Genomic DNA, 21,763 nt, shown 5'->3' with positions numbered 1-21,763 from the left:
AGACCATACATAACTAAAGAGGGCATGAGGTTGTGGACTATGATTATGCTTGCTGAGCTTGTACTTTCCCTACACAGATGAAAAGCGATTCTCCTGGTATACCATGTACTTAAAAAGCAAAGCTCTGTTGTAATTAAAGTCTTTTTTTCTCAGCATCACCATGACTTGGGATTGCACAAAGCAAACATTGCTATCAGTCAACTGTGACTCTTACAAAGTTTATGCATTGAAGATGGTAGTGAAAGATTGAGGAAAATGCAGTCTTGCATATTAATTTTTCAAGAAACAAAGGGAATGAATCAATTGAGTTCAAAAGTCAAATGAGTTCCTGTGGGCCCTTTTGTGGAAACTCCCAGATAAAATCTGTAACTTCTCTCTTGTAAATCACTTCTCCCATCTCTGCTGGTATGTACCACAGCTGTTACTTTTCCTTCATGTATCAAGGTTATTTCTTTAATTCCAAGCAAGACTAGGGAGGGAACAATGTTGTTTGATTTTACAAGGCTGGTCAAGAGATAATGTAGAATTTATTCTTTAAAGGTTCAAAGGAAATAACATAAATTAATCTGTCCATTGTCAGATATCCTTGGATAACTATGTCACAGACAAATAAAACAATAAATATTGCTTACTTAGGAAAAAAATCACATTGAAATGCAAAACCTCTCTACATCTTCTAAAGATGTACATTTCCCAAATTCCAATCTCTTTCTCACCACTCCATGTTAACCAGGAATAAGGCATTCAAAGTTATTTCCATCAACAAGTACTTTTCTAGTTTTAAACCGTATTAAATCCCGTCTTTGAACTTGACATTCAGTTTCTGTGATGAGCTAGTTACTGTTCTAGGAAGGACAAAGACTACATGGAAGAAAATGAAGTAAATCAAACAGAATGCCTTTGCCCCAGCTTCTCAGGATTCCTCCCCACTCCCTACACAGATTGTGTACGGTCCCCTGGTTCAATGCATAACCCCAAAATCACGTGTTTTCTTTTTGCTATCCATGGTAGTAGCAGAGGAAAATAATAGCGCTGAGGGTTCCTGAAACTGTTTAAGAGGAAGGTTTCTGAGGATGGCAGCTTGTTCTTATGGACCTTATGCAACACAGATCATCCTGGAAAATCTTAATTTCCAACCCTGCACCCTTGGTCCAACCCTGTTTCAGGATGAATACGTTCAGCATCACTATGCTGGCACTGATTCCACTACCCCACATCTCTGATGTACACGTAATGTACCTGCGCCATTTCTGCTCTCGTGAATATAATGGGAAAGGTGAAAAGCCCATGTTGTTACCTTTGGCTGGGTAACATGCCCACCTCAGCCTGAGGTGCAGACACGCTGGAGAGATGGCTGGAGAACCGCCTCCTCCCAATGGCACCCATAAGGTATGCTTCTTGTTCACTTACCACACTGGGCATGCTCAAGGAGTCATCTAGAAAGAAAGAAAAAACAGGAAAGGAGAGGAAACAACCACCCCAATCCCCACCTACATATTTACAGTTGTCAAGAGACAACAGGATGCCAAAGGTGTACCCAGCATTTACTTACCAAGACCTCAAACCTGCAAATTTTAATACTTCCATTAGATTTTACAGTCACAGTTCAGCAAGACATATGCATAAAACCCTGCAGGATGAGGAACCCAGCACACATGGGGCAGGGATTTATGGATGCTTTCAGCTTCTATGGCTCTCAGGAGAACGTGTTTGGGGAATTCAGCTTCCACTAGGGCTTAATGTGATTAATAAATTGTTTGTTAATATACAGTGGTTTCTGGCATAAAAGTTGTAACTGGACATTTTGCTGGTGTGAAATAAACTGCTGCTATGATATAGCAAAGCACTGTTAGAAAAGATAAAATACATAACAGTAAAATGCAGAACGGACACCCTTTAACACCCTTTGAGACATGCATTTTAAAATGTCACCAAAAAATTGGATAAATTGACTCAAATACATCATACTGGAACTGAATTATGCAATAGTTGGATTGTGATCAGGACTGCTTGAAATTTTCAGTGCTGTTTCAAATTATATAAAGTACCTGGAAAGAAATGACTCTGTTGTGGTTTTTACCACAACAACTTCTAATTACAAATAAACAAATAAAACAGAGGGGAAGTTTTGTGTAATTTTCTCTTCTCTTTTTGACCGTTTCCAATTTTGATATACTGAAATATTTTATGGCAGCATTAAGCCAAGGCAGGGCTGAGGTAACACTGCTTCAAGCAAATAGGAAGATAGCACTCATCGTTCCACACAGTGGCTCATAATTGATCTGAGGCTGAAACCAGAGTTTGCCACAGTGAGTATCTGAGCAATGTATCAGCAGTACAATCCTGGGTGGATTGTACAATGTCTAGTGATGAACCCAGCTAAAATAAAGTTGGGCTGAGCCTGGAAAGTTTCAGGCTCACTGTTCTTTCCCAAACGGCAATTCTGCTGTAACTGCAAAGGCCTTTCTTTTGAGCCACCCATTTTCACTCCTTTTGTTTAATGTCTTTGGGGAATAGTCAGCAGTCCTCAAATACAGAAGTGAAGCGCCTGAGTTTCAGGCACTGAGGCAGCCAACTGCTGCAGCACCAGAAGACAGTATCCCTGCTAAAGTAGGGGAAGCCCAAGCCTGATATGAGCAGAGTTTTCTACCCTGGCTTTCAGTGATGGACAACTCAGAAGCAGATGGACAGCTCAGAAGCAGAGAGAAGGCAAAATTCCAAGAATAACATGAAACTCAGCCGAAATGACAAAGCAACATTGAGGTAATTGCAAATTTAGTCCCCAAAAGATTCCCTGTCCCATTCCTTCTAAACTGGCACCAGAAAGCCTGGCAACCCCAGAACCTGCTGGCTGCCCAACAGGGAGATCGAGCTTTTGTTGTCAGTAGGTTTAAGGCTTAATTTCCTCTGTTAATTGAGTGACACAAGCACACAGACATTCCACCCTGCAGAGAGCCACAGCTGGATCCCATGCAGCACAGGGACAACATATTCCACGTCGGAGTGTCAGGACAGAAGTGATGAGCGGGAAGTACTAAGATCCTGCAGGAACAGGATCCTAAGTACAGAGCCAGCCGCAGCCCCTGCCTACTGCCATGATGAAGGTCAAAGAGAGAACCGATTGCCAAATGCCCTGTCAGCACTGTGAGGATTGCACCTCAGCCGAGGTCTCATACGCTAAAAATCTGCCTGTGCCCTTCCCTTTTCCCTACCCAGAGCTCTGGAGGGAATGAGGAGGTAAATAACGACCCAAGCTTTAACACCATGAGCTGTGTAGCAACCACACCAGTTTCTTAGCTTTGTGCCCCTATGGGCCTTTTGTTCACCCTGGGACAGGGACAACTGTCTTCCCCTCCCAGCCGTCCTCTGGGGCATCAGGAAAACATCTCCAATACTGGGGGCTTAGCTGGAATCAGTAGCCACGTACTTTCTTCGTCCTCCTCATCGGTGCGGCTCAGCGTGTCTTGCGAGGCCTGCTGGGAAGGCTCGCTGTCCTGCTCCCAGACCGTGCCGGTGCCGGTGTTGGAGCGGGACATGGTGGCCAGGCTCAGGCGGTAAGCGGAGGTGGAGGTGCCCACAGTGCTGACGGATGTCTTCCCTTGGTAAGCTGCGCGAGAGTGGGAAAACCAAACCCAAGTCAGTGCTGGAAATCAATAACCAGCCAAGCGTTCCTGTCATGTCGGGCACCCGATTCTGCCCGGACTAGTGGGGGTTGGCAGAGGTGATAAAACAGACACAGCTGCCCTGGCTCACCTCACCTCTCCAAAATCTCTGTCTGTTTTTCTTATGCAGTCTGATTTTCTCCTTCAATCTTAATGTCATATTTTCCAGATCAGCTTCAACATTTAGGAACAAGGCAAATTATTACCAAGGAAAAAAAAAGGCTGAGGCATTTTCTTTTGAATTTGTTTTCCTTTCTTAAGAACAAAGCACATAAAATCTCTTGCTGTGCACAAGCAGTGGCTGCCATCTCGTGGCAACAAGGGTGGCTGTTACAGGAGAAAAGCGTCCCCTCACGCAAGAGAGAATTCAGTGCACCATCAGCTCGGGGACGCTGATCTGCACCGCGCTGGTAAGAGCGGAGAAAAATCAAAAAGAGACCAAGAGGCGAAAGGAGGAGACAGATCTGTTGCTGACAAACAGACAGACGTTTCTACCCGAGCAGCTTTGGATTTACAGAGATGTAGGCAGCGTTTTGCTGCCTTGTGGGTTGGGGCTGCACAAGCCAGCTGTGACAGTGACAGGCAGCTGCTGGGAAATGGGACACAGACTTACTGGAAAAAAATGGGCACGACAAGGTGCATTTCACAACTAACCTGGGCTTCTGTTAGCTGTCCAGTGGCAAGGCTGGGCTGGGCATAGGGCCTGATCCAGGGGCAGGCTGTCGGGGTGTGGGTGGATTACCCCAACCCCCTCCTAGGCAGCGGGCAGGCCTGCCTCACAAGTTAATTTACGGGTGAGCCAGCTGGCCAGACTGGGCTGATGGCCCTTATCTCTCTCCTCTCCTCCTTACCAGACCCGCTGTGCACTGCCTCCTTCAGGATCTTCAGCTCGTTATTGAATTCGGCAATGAGGGAGCTCTTGCAGAGCGGGCGCGGTATGAACCGTCTCTCCAGCTGGTCGGCAATGTGCTGTCGGGCAGTCAGCTCCTCGTGGTTCTCAGCCGGCTGGGCCAGCAGCTGCAAAATTGGGACACGTTAGCATTGCAGGGAAATGATGCCCAGGGAACTGGGACTAGTCTCCAGACCAGCATGAGCCTGCAGCCAGCAGACCGTCCTCTTTGTAGGCATGAGGTTTTGACTCCGGCTATGAGGTTTTCACCTGTCTTCCAGGGACAACCTTGTATTTGACTGAACAGATATCAAAACCTCACTGACATTGGTACATGGGGATGAGGGCTTCCTTATGCCAAGCTCTACCCTCAGACATGAGACAGCTCCTTCCTCCAAGATGATTTAGTCTAAGTGGCGAGACATGGTAGGCTAAATAGTGCTAGTCTACCTGGTAAGCAGGGAAGAGCCGTGATTAACTTAAGCCCTGGCCACTCCAGCCTAGCAGCTGTCTGTCCATCCACAAGAGCCCTGTCAGAACCTTCACCCAAGAGATGGAAAGTGGAGTGGTCCTTCCTGGCTGTTAGCTGTATTGCCCCGCTCTCTACAGAAGAGGGATTTCTGGAAGATTTCTGCCAACCCCCTCCTAGGTTCAGAGCATCCACACTACTTCCAAGTGCTTTGAGTGTCTTTGTTGCAAAACTAAGTCCACATGCAAACCCTCTTGGTCGAGCCTGACAGTACTTTCCCACCCGTGGGAACTAAGAATAGCTGTACGCTGTGGATCAGAGCTCCTGTATGACTGGCAGACTCTTTAGTGTTGTCTAGGACAAAGCCCTGTGATTTAGTTTCAAAGGGTTCACAGGCCTACTAACTTCTGAAAAGTCACTCCCTACGTAAACACACAGTTCTTCCAGGAATGCCATTCCTCTGTTCTCAGCAGGGGAATAAAGGATATCTTGCCTTCAGGGAGTGATCTAGCAGGAGCCAAAGCAACTGTTACCTTGCACTGGATGAAGGGCCGAAGGAGCACAAAGATAGGGATCCGTGTTCGTACGATAAAGTCGAGGAAATCCCACAGGGCCAGCCCTCCCACCTTCCGAAGTGCCATCTCTTTGACTTGCAGGCTCAGCCAGTACCACTGGCTGTCCAGCTGGCGTTCAAAGCAAACAAGGATCACCTTCAGGGCTACAGGGGAACACACACCAGCAAATGGCAGTCAGAGATGTTATCAGTGTCCCTTGCAAGCATCGAGGGAGGAATGGGGGGGCCACAGTGGGCACAAACCTACACAGGCATGCATGCATGCACGTGCACATGCACACCCACACACCTCAGAGTCACAAGTGTCTTTTCTATCAGTCCCCAAATGCCGCAGGGAAGGAGGGCGACCTTCTTGTAATAAAAGGCCTCAGGATCGGGATTGAGAGTCCGATTTTCAGAGAAATTTTCCTACTTCACACCTAAGTTCCTCTGTACTTTCTTGCTCTAGCTTTCCCTCTCCCTCCCTGCAGAGTTCTTTTGTCTTCCTGGAATTAGATATTTTGAAAGCAGCTCAGGGGGGGAATACAGCCCTGGCTCATCAGACAACCTCAAAAATCTTGATCAAGCATATCCACACAAAGAGTCACCCTGTGAGCACAATAACCTCCAGGTTATTTATGGGGTAATGAAAAGAACCTTTCTAGCAGTGCAGCTGCATGAGTCACGGCCAAACTGTAATCTGAACAAAAATACAATCCAGTAAGCCAAGGGCTGTAATTCACAAGAGCACTGCATTACAAATGGGGATGAAGAGCAGTGAGGTTCAAAACAATGCTCTATATTAAATTGGGCAGTGACCAAGAGTTAGCTCACAGGAGAGACAAGAAATCTCCCTCTTTCCATGCTCCCCTGGTCTGGAACAAACAGGGAGGCCTGGGAATTACTGGGGGAAGGTTGACTACTCCATCTTTCTTAATGGGATGGTCACGACATCTCAGCCATCACACATCTGTATCCAGGTTGGGTGGGGGGCTAAATCAGTGGTGATTTGCCATTTTTTCATCAGTGTTACCCCATTCCTCAGATATGGGTTAAGAAAGACCTGAATATAAGTCTTCGGGTAAACGCCCTCACAAAATCAGAAACAGAAACTGTTTGAAGGAGTGAGAGCTCTGAGACAAAACTCTCCCCATAACCTGCACTGCTGCTGCATCTCCAATTTGATTATTTTTTCTTTCCTTTCACCTGTGGGTCACATGTGAGAAAATATAGAACTACCTTGCAGCAGCATACAGTGAGCGGAGGGAACATCAGTCAGTAAGGACCGTGTGTGTGCGGGGCCAGCAGGCAGACAGACTGCATCACCTTTCATTCTAGCTAGCCAAGGGCCAGTGCAGCTGTGACATTAAGGGCTGGTAGGCAGTCTGACTTGCCTTTTGTGGCTTCACTGCTATATCCTGGCAGTATGAAAACTGAGCGACTTCTAGCTGTGCTGCAATCTCCTCCAGCTGCAGTGCAGACACTGCTCACGGTGCAATGCACTCCAGAGATACTCCTGGCTTCACGCCCTGGCCTGGCCCCTTCTTCAGGACAAGACCTACAGCAGCCCTAAAGAGCTCAGACCTGCCTGAGACGGTTTTCTTTGGTGCTATCTACAGTCTTGAACGCTCCATTTTATCTCTGTCTCTTCCCAGCGGTGAGCAGAAGCCATCACTCACCCAGGTAGGCAGCCTGGCTGGTGGACTCTGCCAGCCCTTCCCGCCGCAGGTCCTTCCCCGCATCCCCTGGGGTGGAGCAATGGGCAGGGGAGCTCTCCAGCATAAAATTCTTGCTGCGGGAAGTGCTGATGATGCGAGGTGGCAGAAGGATATTGATAACAGTCTGGAGCAGCAGCAGGACCTCAGGCTGCTCCAGCCAGGGGCTGTCTGAGATGCATTGGGAGGGGAGAGAGAGAGAAAGATCAGGCTACATCCCATCAAAGACACCCAAAAGATCCAGACCCTGTTCAGTTCCAAAATGGGATGCAATCTCAAATGTCCCCTAAGCCAAAACTCCGTCCCCCACACCTTGTTATGCTGCTTCTTCTCCTGCAAGCAAAGGCAAAGTTTATTTTAGCACCAACAGAAACACACACAAACACAGAGCTACACAGCACAAAGAAATGTCCTGTTCAGTGGTCTCATAATCTCATTTCCCTTTGACATTCCCCTCTCCCTTTACTCTTTGCTTTCGTTTAGGGATTTACCAGTGATCACCCTCTATAGAAGAAAGCAAGGAGCAGGACTTGTGCCAGACAAGTGGCATGGATTGGGCAGACTGCGATCCACAAGGGCACACAATTTCTGTGACCTCTGCTCCCGTCTGTGGCTTCTGCTACAACGGATTTGTCTTGCCCTGCACTCCAGTTTCAAAAGAAGGAGCACATCTGTGTAAGACCTGACTCAAGAACCATGGCACAGCTGAAGCAAAGAGAAGAAACAACAACTTCTCCCAGTGGGGCTCTTTTCAGTCTCGGACCCAAAGGGCACTTAGCTGACACACTGCCAGTGACAGAAAACTAAATTAAAAAACAAAAATACAAAATCAACAGAGCAGGGAAAGTGCAAACATCGGTTGTCAGAAAAGGGGGAGAAAAATTCTTTTTGTTAAATTAGCCAGACCTTTGCTTCCAGATCCTACTGTGAGCACAAATGGAATCAGTAGGTTTAAAAGCATTCCTTCCCTTCTTTCCTGATTGGTGAATGGGGAGACGACATGGCTTAGGGGGAAATCTTCTTTCAAAGCCTGTGCAGTAATAATAAGAAAGGATTAAACGATTTCATCAGCAGATCACACACGCAAGTTACTGCAGGGAATGACGATCCCCTGGGCATCCTGTTTACAAAGCACAACACCGGCATTGCTGTCCTGATTGAATTAGAAGCCCTGAGACCACTTAGTCAGGAGTAAAAGGAATTCACAGAGTAATATAGGAGTTATTTACCTGCTCTTGTCATAACCAAGAGGTAAGAAGCCCAGATTCCTAACTCATAGATATCATTAACAAAATCAGATGTATCCCACAGGAGTCAGCTGAGTGTTAGTCCTAAACTCTGCACTACTGTGAATGGCATCAGGATCTGACCCAGACTACAGGGAATAAAAAACGAACAGAGGAAATTGCACAAATGACATGATCTAAATATTCTGCTGTCTGAACACGGAGGTTATTCCTGAGCACATTTTTTGTTCTGCCTCACTTTGTGCTGCCCTATCATCCTCCCTAACACAAAGAATCAACTCTTGAAAAATAATCAAAATGCATATATACTTAGTGACGCATAGTCAAGCCTAAATTGAAAGGTCTTCCATCTTTAGAGGAGGTAATACAAATGACTGTCAGTACAACTCTGCTCATTTGCAACTTCCCAGTTGCTACAGACTTAGCTGTGAAATGCAACCGAACCTGGCAACCCCTCAAGCTTGCAGATCTGGGCTGAGAAATTCCAGGAGAAGATGTTTTCTGATGGGGTGTGAAGTACTTCTGTTTCACATCCTGCTGGAAGTATTAGGAATATGACTACTCATGTGTTTTTCTGACACGTTTGGTTTTCATTACATTTAAAGCCCAGGAAAAGAATGAGTGAACAGGGAGCTGAGAATAATAAAAGTAAAAACTCCCAATACTTTAAAAAAATGATTAATTTGGTATCTGGTTTTAAAAAAGAGAAAAGATTTCAGAGAAGGTGAAGGTGGCCCTTTTTTTGCTTTTGATTAAAGAACCATTACTTCAGAGCTGGAAGAAATCTGTCCTCTTTCTGTGTCAGTTGGTACCAAAAAGTCCTTGTGTGCCTCATGCTCTGAGGGACAGCACTGTGTTTTGGTCCCTGTAAGCCCTGCTTCCCAAGCTGCTCCACTGCTCAGAAATACCTGCTGAAGTATTCAACTGGATGTGTCAATGCATATTTAAAAATGCAAGTTGGAGCTAGACTAGGAAATTTGCCCCTTTATTGGTCACCATTCTGTCTGATTTCATGCCAATGGGGAGGGAGAGGGATACAGAGGCAGAAAGACTCTGTAATAGTTATGGCACTGCTATGAGAAAAGAATAGCGATGAATTCTCCAAAAAGTCCAGGATGGGTTTTTTTATTCTGGACAACAAGGATGCTATTGAGTCAGCAGCTGAAAAGCCAAGTCGCCCTACTTTTTTGAGCTGGCACACTGTGTGACCAGCTCAGGTAAGAGCAGAAGAGCACAAACTCCACTCTCAGTTACACACATGGTCCCACAGGAAAAGAGGTAGGGTTGCATGGATGTGACCCAGGCCAGGGCCCATCTCCCTGTGGCAGGAGACTTATAAGAACTCCTTAGATCCCACAGAGAAAGCTAACGTGCTTGTCAGAGCCTTAAACAGCATCAATCAGCCGAACTCCCTGGACCTCAATGGCAGTGTTAAGCTGATGGATGCTTGCTGTGGACTTGGCCCCAACAGGTGAATTCTGAGCTCGGTTCAAGCCTTCAAAAAGAAGGGAGAATTTACATGTTGCTTCTCTTTCATTTTTGGTGTATGTTCCACAGTTTTTGCCCAGCTTTTGCAGAAAGAAAACAGAGCACCGATGAGTTGGTGTCTCAACCAGAAGTTATAACAGGCCTGGCCACAGGCCAGGGCAGACAGACCTGTATCTGCAATGCTACAAGCCGGACAACAGCTGTGCTGAAGGGCAGAGGTGGCGAGAGATAAGGGCTGAGATGAAGAAGGGGTAATCCGTCAGCCACACTGGAGGGTCCTACCACTCCCATCACCTGCAATACAAACAGAGCACATCACCACAGCTGACTACTTGCAGTTTCATCCATGCCATATCCTCCAACGTCAGTGAAATGGAGGGGCCTTCCATCGAGCACTGAGTTGGGGTGGCTCTAGGAGAACCAGCCCCCCCAGTGGTCCTTGCGGCAGCTGGGGCCAGTGAGGAGAAGGAGTTCTGGCAGGGAAAAGGAAGGGAGAAGAGGGAACTAGCAAGGATGGAGGAGTGCACAGGTCACCTGGTACATTTATCAATGTACCCAGTACCAGCCCTGAATGACCAGCACTGGACCGGTGGAACAACTAGAGTTGGAGGATATGTCATGTAACGACTGTAACAAATAAAAATATGTCATCAAAGCAAAAAGTCTGCATTGAAACTGGGTATCTTTTCCCTTCTCTTGCTGATCTACTTGAAAAATAATGTCCTAAGTCTGACCCAAGCCGGGTTTTGTACAATGTTCAGATTCCTCTCAAACACGGGCTGTTCTTAGGAACCCTAAGTATGATTCATCTCACCTGACCCCAGATGTCTGAAGCAGAGTCACCTGCCTGTGACCTGGTTGTCTGGAACTCCTTGAAACATCGGCACAAGAAAATAGCACTTCTAGGGAAGATTATTTGAACCATTTTGGATGTGTCCCTCAGGAGGAATTAAATCACAGGCCTGCATATGCCTGTTTCTCTCCATGACTAGACACATCTAGATGACGGAAACAGGGAGAAGCTACCTGGCAGACGCCTAAGTTTAGGGGAGATGAATGCACTCTGTTTTTCCAAATTCAGCCTGGGGAGAAAGGCAGTAACCAGTTTTCTGCCAGGAAACCAAAGGACAATTTAGAAGGGCAGAGCCCTTTCTTTATATCACCATGGATTATCATTTAGACATTTCCCTGCCTGTCTGTCTGATCTCTTTTTGGGCTTCGTGATGCAACTGGTCTACACGTGATACAGCATGCAGTCAGGAGTGCTCCCACAGCTCACAGCGGCCATAGTTCTGACAGCTAAAGGTAAAATACTCTTAACAGTAAGAGTACATCTTTTCCTGGTAGCTCTCCCTGATGTTCCCAGCCAGCTGAATATAAGCATGATGACTGCACTTCAGCACTGTGGAGCTTTCTGCTATTTTCAGAGCACTGGCTAATTCTTAATACAGGCCCTTTGGAGAGCTTGCTGGTATGATTCACTCTGCCGTGCCTGCTTGCCAAACTGCAAGTCCATTCTAAACTTGTATTTGAGCTAACTCTGTAGAAACCTCCCCATGCAGCAACCCTAAGTAGCCTGAGGGCCCAGATTTGCAGTCCCTCCAAGTAGCCACCTCTGCTTGAACAGGCGAGAAGTCTTATAGACTCTGACAGGTTAGAGCTTCCCTGCCCTTCCAGTGATGAGCGCTGCATAGACTTGAACGACAGGAGCCTGGCAAAAACTGATACTGCATTTTAACTCATGATCATTGGTTTTAAAGCTCCTCAGAGCACTGGTGAACCCTGGGAGATTTTCTGTTAGTGCTAGAAGAAGTTACAACATTTACGTTCTAAGAAGAAAACGTTATAAAACCCAATAACAATAAAAATGCTATTGCAGCCTTTCCCCCTTTATTTGTATTTTTTCCACATGGAATGTAAGCACGCATGTTTGTCCAAATGGCTGAAGTTACACTGATATCAAATCGAGGGTCTGCCCCAGCGTAACAGCTGCAGAAACAGGACAATCTAGCACTGAATGACCAGACAGGCTCCGTCTGTATCATCTCTCTGTTGTAACGCACTTAGAAGCATAAATTCTACTAAGAGTGGGATCTGAACATTGTACCGTGCAAACCTGTACTAGATCAAGCCAGGGACATTGCAAACAGTGGAGTGAATCCACCCACGTAAACCCTTCTAACTAGCCAATGCCCGGTGGCCTCTGGCAGAGCCACCAGGGTCCTTCCCCACTGGAGACGGTAGGTATCCCCAGTGCCACCCTCTCCCCGTCTCTACCAGGTGTGTGCAGTCTCCACCACCCCACTCTCCAACTTGCAGCCCTCAACTCTCAGCTCAATCTGGCAAAGGTGGATCTTCAAAGTGGTGCGTGGGAAGCAACGGAAATAAATCGCTTGACCACCGCTGCCGGCCACTGTATCTCCCCATGCACCACTTCAAAAATGAACCTCGCTATCTCTAGTGTCACTTGCGAAGTCCCCTTGCGAGGGGTCAGGTAAAATGACAGGAATGGGAATGAACTGTCATCTTCAGTCCAGAGAAGTCAAGAGCAGGGGGAGGTTTAGCAGAGGTTCACGGGGGTGCCGCTCGGCTACTCACCAGGTTGACACAGACATTGATCAGAGACCTAAGGTGAGGCAGGAAGGATATGATTGGCTGCCTCTGAAGTGTCAAACAAACCCCTTCAATCAAATTGCTGGCAGGCTCCCACTCAACCTGGCGCCTGCAATACAACAGTAGGTGCCGTTAGCCGCGGGCCTCCTGCCCCCCACCAGACGCTCGCAAACACGGCGACCGACACACAGTGACGCCCACAGAGGAGACGTTTCAGACAGCAACGACGCCCAAGATGAGCACGAAGTGCGCAACAGAGAAAAGGTTTTACCCACGCAGCTCAGGAAAGCACAGAGCCAGAGAGCAGACTGGGCGTTTGAGAGAGACGAGAAACGTAGCAGAGGGGTCTGCGCCAGCGACACAACCCCCCTCGCAGCAGCGGCGGCGGATGGGCTGACGCTTCCCGCCGACAGACGGTGAATGAAAGGGAGCCACCAGGCAGCTGTCTCGGCTGTGCCTGTGTGGGGAAAGCGGTCTGCTGTGCCATGCTCCCAACCGAGAGCGACTCCTCCATCTCTTGTGGCTCGTGGATGTTCTCACGGAGGGAACAAACCCCATCAGCTGTGAGTGCCCTCTGCAAGCTACCTTGCAGTCCAGTCTGCTCTGCCAGAGTGACTCCCAGACAGAGTCTGCCCTAAACTTAAACCGGCCCAGCAGTACTATCTTTACCTTCCTCACCCTGTGCAGGAGGGCTGATTCATTCCCTACCAGCACCAAAGTCCTTCATTCCAGGATCCTTTCTTCCCTGACACTTTGCTTTTTTCACCAAAACAGCTTCCAGGGCTCGTGACAGATGCTGAATGGAGTCCTTCCTAACCGTAAGCAGACACAGCATAGGTAACATCAAAGTGGTTCACACCCTCCATCTCAGGGCCTGACTTTTTGGAATAAGAATAGTTCTCTAGCCAACATCTGACTGTGCACTTATTGGGACAGAAAGACAAGGCTTGCAGAACTTGTTAGCTCAAGACTAAACAACACCCTAGTCAAGCTCCTCGGTAGACCTGTCAGAGTCACGCGGGGGATCAACCGTTCACTATGTAAGTTCTTATTCAGACCGACATACATCCCGTCTTTAACATCCGCTGTTCCTAAATCTCCAAATAGTAGTGTGTTCTTGGACCTGTTCTTACACATATACTACTCCCATCAGACACTGGTTTTGGAGCGAAGTGCCCACAGGAGGCAGCCTGTAGGGTTCTGATGTGAGGACCCCAATGGATGGCTCCTAGGGCCTGGCACCCAGCCCCGTCTCTAAGAGGTTTCTTGGCCCAATGACGCTTAAATGTAGTTGCTGCATTTGGTCCAGTGGCTTTGCTGTCTCTGTCCCTTTGTGTACGGAAGAGCAGTTTCAGCCAGACACAGGTACAGGCACAGACAGAGAGAATATGAAGGGAATTTTAATTTACGAGCATTCATTCAGGTGACACAAAGAGGAAAGATCTTCAGGAACAGGAAGACCCCTAAGCTGCCTTTGAGGCAGAAGAAAGTATGAGCGAGAAAAGAAAGAATGAGCGAGAAGCAGGCAAGACATGGCAAAGAATCAAACCAACAGGAGGGAGAAGCATCAAAATTTCTGCCTCTAAATTCCCTATAAGGGCAGGAGTTTCTTAAAGCAGATTGTTAGCCAAAGGAAAGTGATAGGCAGTGATGCCAGAAAGAAGAGATCACCTCCCTGTTATTTGCTCCATCTTAGTTGGGTACATACAATTCCCACTGGGACCTAAAGTTTTGTATCTAAGTCCTAAATTCTGATGTTCTCTAACATCATTTGGCTTCTCAGCTGAGACTGCCAACGAAGTGTCTGATTTAAGCAGTTGAGGACATATGCCCATGAGGGTGAATGAGACCAATGACTTTTTTTACTCAGATCACTGGAAAATCCACAGGGCTCAGAGATTTTACGCTACCCGGACTGGATTTGTATCACTGGCTCCGAGGTGTGAATGCTCCATATTGAATACTTCTACTATACTGCACCATAATGCTACTATGTGATGCACCAGGCTTTCACTGGCCACTGACTAGATGCAATCGATGCAGGTCTGTTCCCTTTACTAAGGAGCATTCAGGAGCTACTGCATAGCTCCAGACTATTTTTATCTTTACAGAGAACATAACAGTAATTTTCATGAGAAGGCATGCTAGAAATACTCTTACTACAGTGTAACTTTCCATTAAAAAATACAATTAATCTCCCCAACTCACAGCTAAAATAAATAAAGACGGTAGTGAGATGGTACAAATCTGAAGACTTAAAATTTGGGGAAAGAAAAATGAGATTTCTGGAAGTTCTCTCTATAGTTCTTAATAACCATGCATTTCTTCTCTTGCTACCAGAAGACACAACAAAAATGTCAACATAAACGCACACTTACAGAGATAAAAACATGTGTTCGTTTTCTGATATGTTGTAAAGGTTCACTGCAACATGACAGTTTTAATTAGATGACATACCCACACTTCAAGGCTTGCAACATCAGAAACGGACCCCAGAGGTTTTCCATTATACCCGCTCACCTCAAAGTAGGCATCTTGTGAATTTTATTGAACATACGATCCAATCTCTTTAAGATGAGGATAAGGGCAGGTCTCACCGCCTCAGCTGTCCAGTCAGTGATGGGCAGCATCTCCATGATGTAGCGCCGGAGACCTCGGCTTTCCATCGTCTGCGTGTCATAAGGTGCCAGTTTCAGCAGGGAATGTGCGATTTCTGCCAATCTAAAACCAGGGTTTGTTAAGAGGAAAATCAAATACAACTTGCATTTCTCCACACATGCCAATGAACTAACAGATAAATCTTCAGCAGGCCTAGTAAAAAGAAAAAGATGCAAAAGTCAAATGTGCTGCCATTTAAACTCTTAGTCCCGATACCACGGTTCCCGGTCTGTTAAGATTCTTTTGCTGGAATCACTGTTTATATTTATGTACATGTGAATGGTCTAAAGAATATTTTTACATTGATATTAAATGCACCAAAGGAACATCAGGAATCACAGCTTTGTGTAGCTAAAAACAGAGTACCTGAGCTGTTAGTAAGATTACAACATTGCAAATGCCTGTGAAACACAGACGTGACATCACCTGTATGTCAATTAACGAGTGATTTGGTTTGATTTTGTGCTTGTTTTTCAGTGTCACCACTTCAACAGGTCTCACTGTGCAATTTTCAGGTGTTAAATTTTAAAAATAATGTGCCATCCCATAAGTCTACACCACATGTACTTTGTATGATCACTCACTGCAGCTTTGATTTGTTTCTCCTAACACCTCTACAGATTGTGTTGCAGTTGCTTCTTCTAACCCTCCCAGATGGCCTCGCGGATGGCATTTTCTGCATTGACTGTGAAATACCATGGTAAGATTTAACTTACACTTGCAGTTTGACAAAGACCTACTGAAATACTTGAATATTTGCAGTGGACAAAGACAAGTAATAAAGCTACATCTATTAATAAAAGGGATAGAAACCTGTACGCTCCCTGAAACATCAATAGACTTTGTAGTGGACTATTACAGTACAATCATATTCGTATTGTGGTGGCTTCTTCTGAAATGCCTTCAACTAATGGAACATATTTCTATTCTCTTTAAAATCTGCCTAGCAATATCAATGGCAATGAGTTCCTCATATTAATCGAAAGTGCTATAAAAGTGTTTCTTTATCCAGTATTTATTATTACTTTTTACAAGTACTTTGTCCTACTATGGAGTAGGTCTGTTTTCTTAAACACTGTGAAATTTAAATTATCGTATGATTCTTTCTGGCAATACAGTATCAGCGGCACATAATGGTATATGAAAACTTTCTTATGCATTTTGAAGTGCGAGATCAATCTTATTCAACTTGAGACATCAATCTCAATTAATCTTCTAGCTCCATTCATCAGAAATAAACAACCTGGGAAATTCTTATCTTCCTGAAACACTGGGATAAACAGCTCATTGGATGTGCATCTCCCTTTTCATTGGGTCCAAAAAGATCTTTATGATTTTTGCAGACTAAACATTTAACTTTTAAATGGCTAAAATTGGGTGAGATGAATCCTGTCTGAAGTGACTAGCATATTATCTTGTTTTCTGAGGTCTCTGAAATGGTATCTGTCAGGCTCCCAAGACCACGGCTGTCACATCACATTCTCGTAAATCTACTCTCTACTTAGAAAAGTGTTTTTTTTTCCTACAGTGGTTAAATCCTGTCAGTCATTTCACTGATACTTATGAAATGAATTTATGTAAGAATCAAGCCGATGTTCGCTTTTATTTAGGCCTAACTATGATAAAGCAATTCAGGTTCCAACCCCAATAAAGCAGTTATTTCTAGCACTTTCCGGGAGACATAAGAGAATCAGAGCACAACTCATTACCTTCTGCAAATCAATCCCTTAGTTTTACTGCTGTAGTTTTTAACTCAGGCTTCTATTGCTAAAAGTCATGGAGTTTGTAATGCAGCTAAACAGATGTATTGATTTCTGAGGCTTATGTCCCTTGGAAAAAATGTGAAAGTGGCACTGCAAAAGTAACCATGTCCATCAGGTTTTCAGTTTGTTTGCAGCCAAGCACTACATAAGAATGACATGCATCTATGGAAACAGACATCTCTTGCTTAAAATTACCCTCTAAATTATTAAACATTTGCCAGAGGGGAGGAACAGCAATATTCAATCCGTATGCAAACACACAAACCAAACAAAAACCACTTCTCAACTCCCAAAGGAATTCGGGGCATTTGTTAAACAAGACCTGAATTAATGTCAAACACAATTTTGTGTTCTATAGAGACAGCCTGAACCCAAAGATCTCTAATTGTGACAGAATCTGCCAGCTAAGGGGCTTTGCCATTTTTTTCAGAGCATGCATATAAAAGGTAGAAGAACTTTTAGAGGGTTTTCCTTGGTCCAGGGCAGAAACAGAGCTGGCTCAGTGCATTGCTAGGATCTGTCACCCTTCAGCTTCCTTTAGAGGGTATTTCTGAGGAAAAAAGTATAGCACTCAAAGAGAGGAATAATTCACAGCCAGAATGGCCTCTTGGGTTTCAGAGAGCAATTTAAATTACTGCTAAGGTGGTTCTGATTCACTTTTGAGACCAGTCCCAAACAGTTTAAGATATCTTTGGTATCTTTCCTATTTACTTTAATACTCTACTAAGCACTGTTTGGCTTAAGCCATAAAAAAATGCCTCCTGCTATTTAGCTATCCTGTATTCAAAGAATGATCTTGAAGTATTTCTCTGTCTCATAAAAGAATTCAGATAGCTGTCTCCCTGTGAGCCCCCTGCCAAGCGATACACTAGGACTGCCTCATATTAATCCCAGTCTTCCTTCTGAGGAATGCCAGTCAGAACAGTGCTAACTGTGGCTCACTCGGAGAGTATCTCTCCTGTTTTCATTGAGACACATCTTACCATGAAACAACTCTAATGAGTTTATGTTTCCTGAGAGAATACTATGTGAGAAAGGGGTTTCCCCTGAAAATGAATGAAAAACTGACAACAGAATCAGTCCATTCCCTCTTGTCCCAGTTTTTGTTGTCTTTTACATCTGGACAAACTTCTCAGTAGCAACTTATGCTATTTTGTGTTTACCACGAACAGCAAACAGAGAAGAGAATTAGGTCTCAAGTGCTTAGAAGGCCCTACCGCCAACTTCTTCTTGGTCAGCACCACGTGAAATGGTTTGCAGTGAGCATCCAACCAGCAAGCTGGGCTCAGTGCTGCATCTTAATAAAAGACTCATGCACCTGCTGCATCGCACGCTGAGGTGGTGGTCCTGTAAATGCCTCCTGCCCCATCCTCCCCCGTATTTCAGGCATTTACGCAATACAGTGCAGTGGTTGCTCTGCCCTTCTTGCTTGTTAGCAGCTAGTTCTGATGCACAGTGTCACAGGAGAGGATAAAGGTCGTATTCAGCCAGCTGGGCAGCTTACCCACCCCTTGCCCCGCAGAGGCAGCCTTATCTGCTCTGCTCCCCACTGCAGCTTATTCTGATGTATCAGACGGGCTTCCGCAGAGCTATTTCATCCACTGGAGATGGGGGTCTGAATGAGACTAGAGGAGAGCATACGAAACCTTCCTTACACACAAGCAGCACCAGGTACAATCTAAGGAACATCCAAAACAAGCTCTGCATCTTTCAGACTGCAACGTGCAACTACACTACCAAAAAGTGATTCCGTCTGCTACTATGAAAAATTAAGAGCTAAAAGAAAGGAATCCCCCTGAAATGAACAAGTAAAAGCAGAATGCCTGTGGAATACCTCATGTGGGACTTCACATCCAGCAGCTCCAGAGAAGTTACTCGGGGTTCACCAGCCAGATTCTGCAAAATCTTCAGCCTTGGACCACAGTGCTTGTAAAACTCCGTGCAGATATTCAGCAATGACTCCCTTGGTCTCCTGAACTCCTCTCTGGCAATTCGTTCATCCAGCTCCTCTCGGGGAAGACCCTGGCCCTCCTCCAGTAAGTGAAGGTTCTCCCTGGAGAATACAAAATGAGAAAAAGTAGGAAGTGTTACATGCAGTGGAACAGCAGGTATTGCTTTCCGCTACAATTGAAAAGAAAGATAGTTGCATCTGCAATAAAAAAAAAAAAAAAAGGGTAATTATAATCTGCAAAGTCTCGTTAAAAATGTAAATAATTTCTATATGAGCTATCCTTTGCCACTCTCCCCTGAAAAAAGACTGCCTGTCACAGCAACAGTGGGTGGCACCCAGTGAACCTGGAAACTGCTAGGGAACAGTTCATCACATGGAAGATTGGGCGAAGATTTTACTGTACCTGATAAAGTGTAGTTTGGCTCCTTGTTCTGGGTACCTGGGAAAACAGAAACAGTGCAGTTGTAAACAGCAATTTAGTAATGCCTAAACGGTGCCTTTCTGAAAGAAGGTGATACTGTTCTAGCCCAGAGGTATACTCGCCATGGGCAGGATGGTATCTTGTGTCACTGGAACAATGGCTACACATAGTTAGTGGCCACATTGAGTAGCCTTTACCCCCCTACTGGCAGCGAACAACAGATTCTTATAGCTATTGCCCTTGTTATGACAGGAAAAATTCAGGCTTAAAAACCACAGCCCTTTTTCAAGTAATTTCTCATACTGATTTTCACCCCAGTGCTCGGTCTGTTTCATGAAGCCAGAGCTCACCTAGTGGAAAGAATAGCTCAGCGTGTTTTTTTGTTTTATTGTAATTTTCTCTTGCCACTTCTTGTTGAGAAAGCATTAACAAACCACTTGGCTAACACGTCCAAGGCTGGAACAGTGATCATTCTACCATCATGAGACTCCTGCTGTTGCTAGCAGATGTCTGTTGCAACGATAACACAACAGAAGAAACAAGGGCAGGAAAACTGGAGCAGTGCAAAAATATTTTGGATCAGAGACTGAACGTTTGATAATCAGAAAGATCTGGAAATGTAAACCAAAATGTCTGAGTCACACAGCATCAGGAGTCTCTACGTCGCCTGTCAGCAGATACATATTAACTGCTCTCTAAAATCAGCAGATAAATAATAAAGTACTACTTTCCATTACACCTTGTTTCCCTTAGACTGGGGAATCTTCCAGTGGAAGTAAATGGCATATATCCACTTCAGACTTGAGCATGAAGGGGTTTATCTGCTTCTCAGATCCGGGATTGAAAGTCAAAGCTGTGTTTCATCCATGCTTGAATTGGTCTTAAAGAATAACAGACTGATTCCAGGAGTTACCAACCAAGATGTGTACACTACACATCTATAAATTGACATAATAGCCCTTTGATGATCCATGCAGAGAGAGTGATTTCTATCTCCCTTCAATACAAAAAAAGACAGGGAATAACTTGGAAAGCATGTCTTGCCAGAAGGGTGTTGCTGATTTACAGCCCTACACAGCCCATGGTATTGTCCTACTGTGCACAGACTTACTATCAGCTGTTACAGACAAAAGAGAAATCCAGAGGAAATACTCTGCTCTGGAAGAACAGCTACTCCAGCTTTTGGTAGGGAGGATTCCCTTTCCAGGTCAGCACAAACATTCAGATTTTAAGCACAGTAAGGCATAGCCTGGCAAGGATAAGGCAGAGCTGCCCGGAAGAGTAATCAGTACTGCAGAGAAAACCTTCTTAACCCCAAATGCTTGTGGGTGGATTTTGTAAAAAGATTTCTTAAGCCCTTGCTCTGTGACTGAGTAAATTGTCCAGTGGCCTTTTCTAATCTGCGGCAGCCTCATTGTAATGGCCAAGGAGCAGTATTAGTCTGCTGGCACCATCTCCTTCCTTATTTCCTTCTTCCATGTGAAGTTTTTTTTGTGGGTTTTTTGTGGTTTTTTTTTTTAAGGAGGACAAAAATATTCCCAGTCATTCCTCCCTTTCTCTCAAATTCTCTGCCACCCACTCCTTCGCTGTCTGTAACTGCAAAAAAAACCCAGACCAATGTGGAGGTAAAGGTGATAGAAAGAGACTGTAGGAAAAGCAAAAGTAAAAGGAAACGGGAAAGGGAAGAAAAGAAAACTAGAGGAGGTGCCAGCCTCTGCGAGTCTCAACGGACATGTAGTTTGAGCTCGTACTGCTGTTCAGTCTCTCAGAACAAGGCCAGAAGGATCCAACCCTTCTGCTACCCTAGTGTGCTCTGCCCGGTGGTCGCGCTGGCAGTGGACTCCGAAGGAAGCAAAGCAGAGAACTGAGGGACATAGCTGCTTTGTCAGTATACTTCTAGAGTGCGAAAAGGGAAACAAAGAAAAAGACATTTAGGATGGCTGTCCTCCATTTTGATATCCTGGTCTTCTATTTAGTCACATGGTTTTAAACTAGAAATTCTAGTCTTGGGGATTTTGGTTACTGTCAGAAATGCAGTCCTGGGCTCTGTGCTCTTTTTATCTGGCTGTTTTCTCTCACAGTACCTAGACAATATCAGACAGCTGAGGAAGTGCTCCAAGCACTCTGAGCAATGAGATGTTACCTTATTATAAAAAAAAAAAAAGCTGTTCAGAAAAATGAGAAAGAAGGAAAAGCCCACTGACTTACCTGGTGTTCACACCTGCTGACATGGTGTGGTTTGCTGTTGTGGTCCCTTTATGGCCTTGGTCACATCGACTCATCTGTGGGGCTGTCATAGGCCTGGCAAAGGGAAGGTGAATAGCACACTAAAGA

At 45.3% G+C, this 21,763-nt stretch overlaps 1 protein-coding gene across 2 annotated transcripts in view; it reads right to left on the bottom strand.

Annotated features, from left to right (window-relative positions):
- The window catches only part of UNC80 (unc-80 subunit of NALCN channel complex), a 130,493-nt gene that overhangs the window by 12,624 nt on the left and 96,106 nt on the right, over window positions 1–21,763 (bottom strand). For both annotated transcript variants that reach the window (XM_075153728.1, XM_075153727.1), the window contains 12 exons: window positions 21,638–21,730; window positions 19,412–19,447; window positions 18,892–19,110; window positions 15,157–15,357; window positions 12,622–12,745; window positions 10,192–10,317; window positions 8,195–8,318; window positions 7,253–7,459; window positions 5,554–5,738; window positions 4,514–4,679; window positions 3,428–3,607; window positions 1,298–1,436 (listed from right to left, as the gene is read on the bottom strand). In XM_075153728.1, the coding sequence (XP_075009829.1) occupies window positions 1,298–1,436; window positions 3,428–3,607; window positions 4,514–4,679; window positions 5,554–5,738; window positions 7,253–7,459; window positions 8,195–8,318; window positions 10,192–10,317; window positions 12,622–12,745; window positions 15,157–15,357; window positions 18,892–19,110; window positions 19,412–19,447; window positions 21,638–21,730 (1,800 nt within the window). The remainder of the gene's footprint in view (window positions 1–1,297; window positions 1,437–3,427; window positions 3,608–4,513; window positions 4,680–5,553; window positions 5,739–7,252; window positions 7,460–8,194; window positions 8,319–10,191; window positions 10,318–12,621; window positions 12,746–15,156; window positions 15,358–18,891; window positions 19,111–19,411; window positions 19,448–21,637; window positions 21,731–21,763) is intronic.

Source organism: Calonectris borealis, chromosome 6, assembly GCF_964195595.1.
Source record: "Calonectris borealis chromosome 6, bCalBor7.hap1.2, whole genome shotgun sequence".
In the NCBI taxonomy this organism is placed as follows: Eukaryota; Metazoa; Chordata; class Aves; order Procellariiformes; family Procellariidae; genus Calonectris; species Calonectris borealis.
Note: the sequence above shows the minus strand (reverse complement) of the source record. Positions and strands in the feature narration are given on the sequence as shown.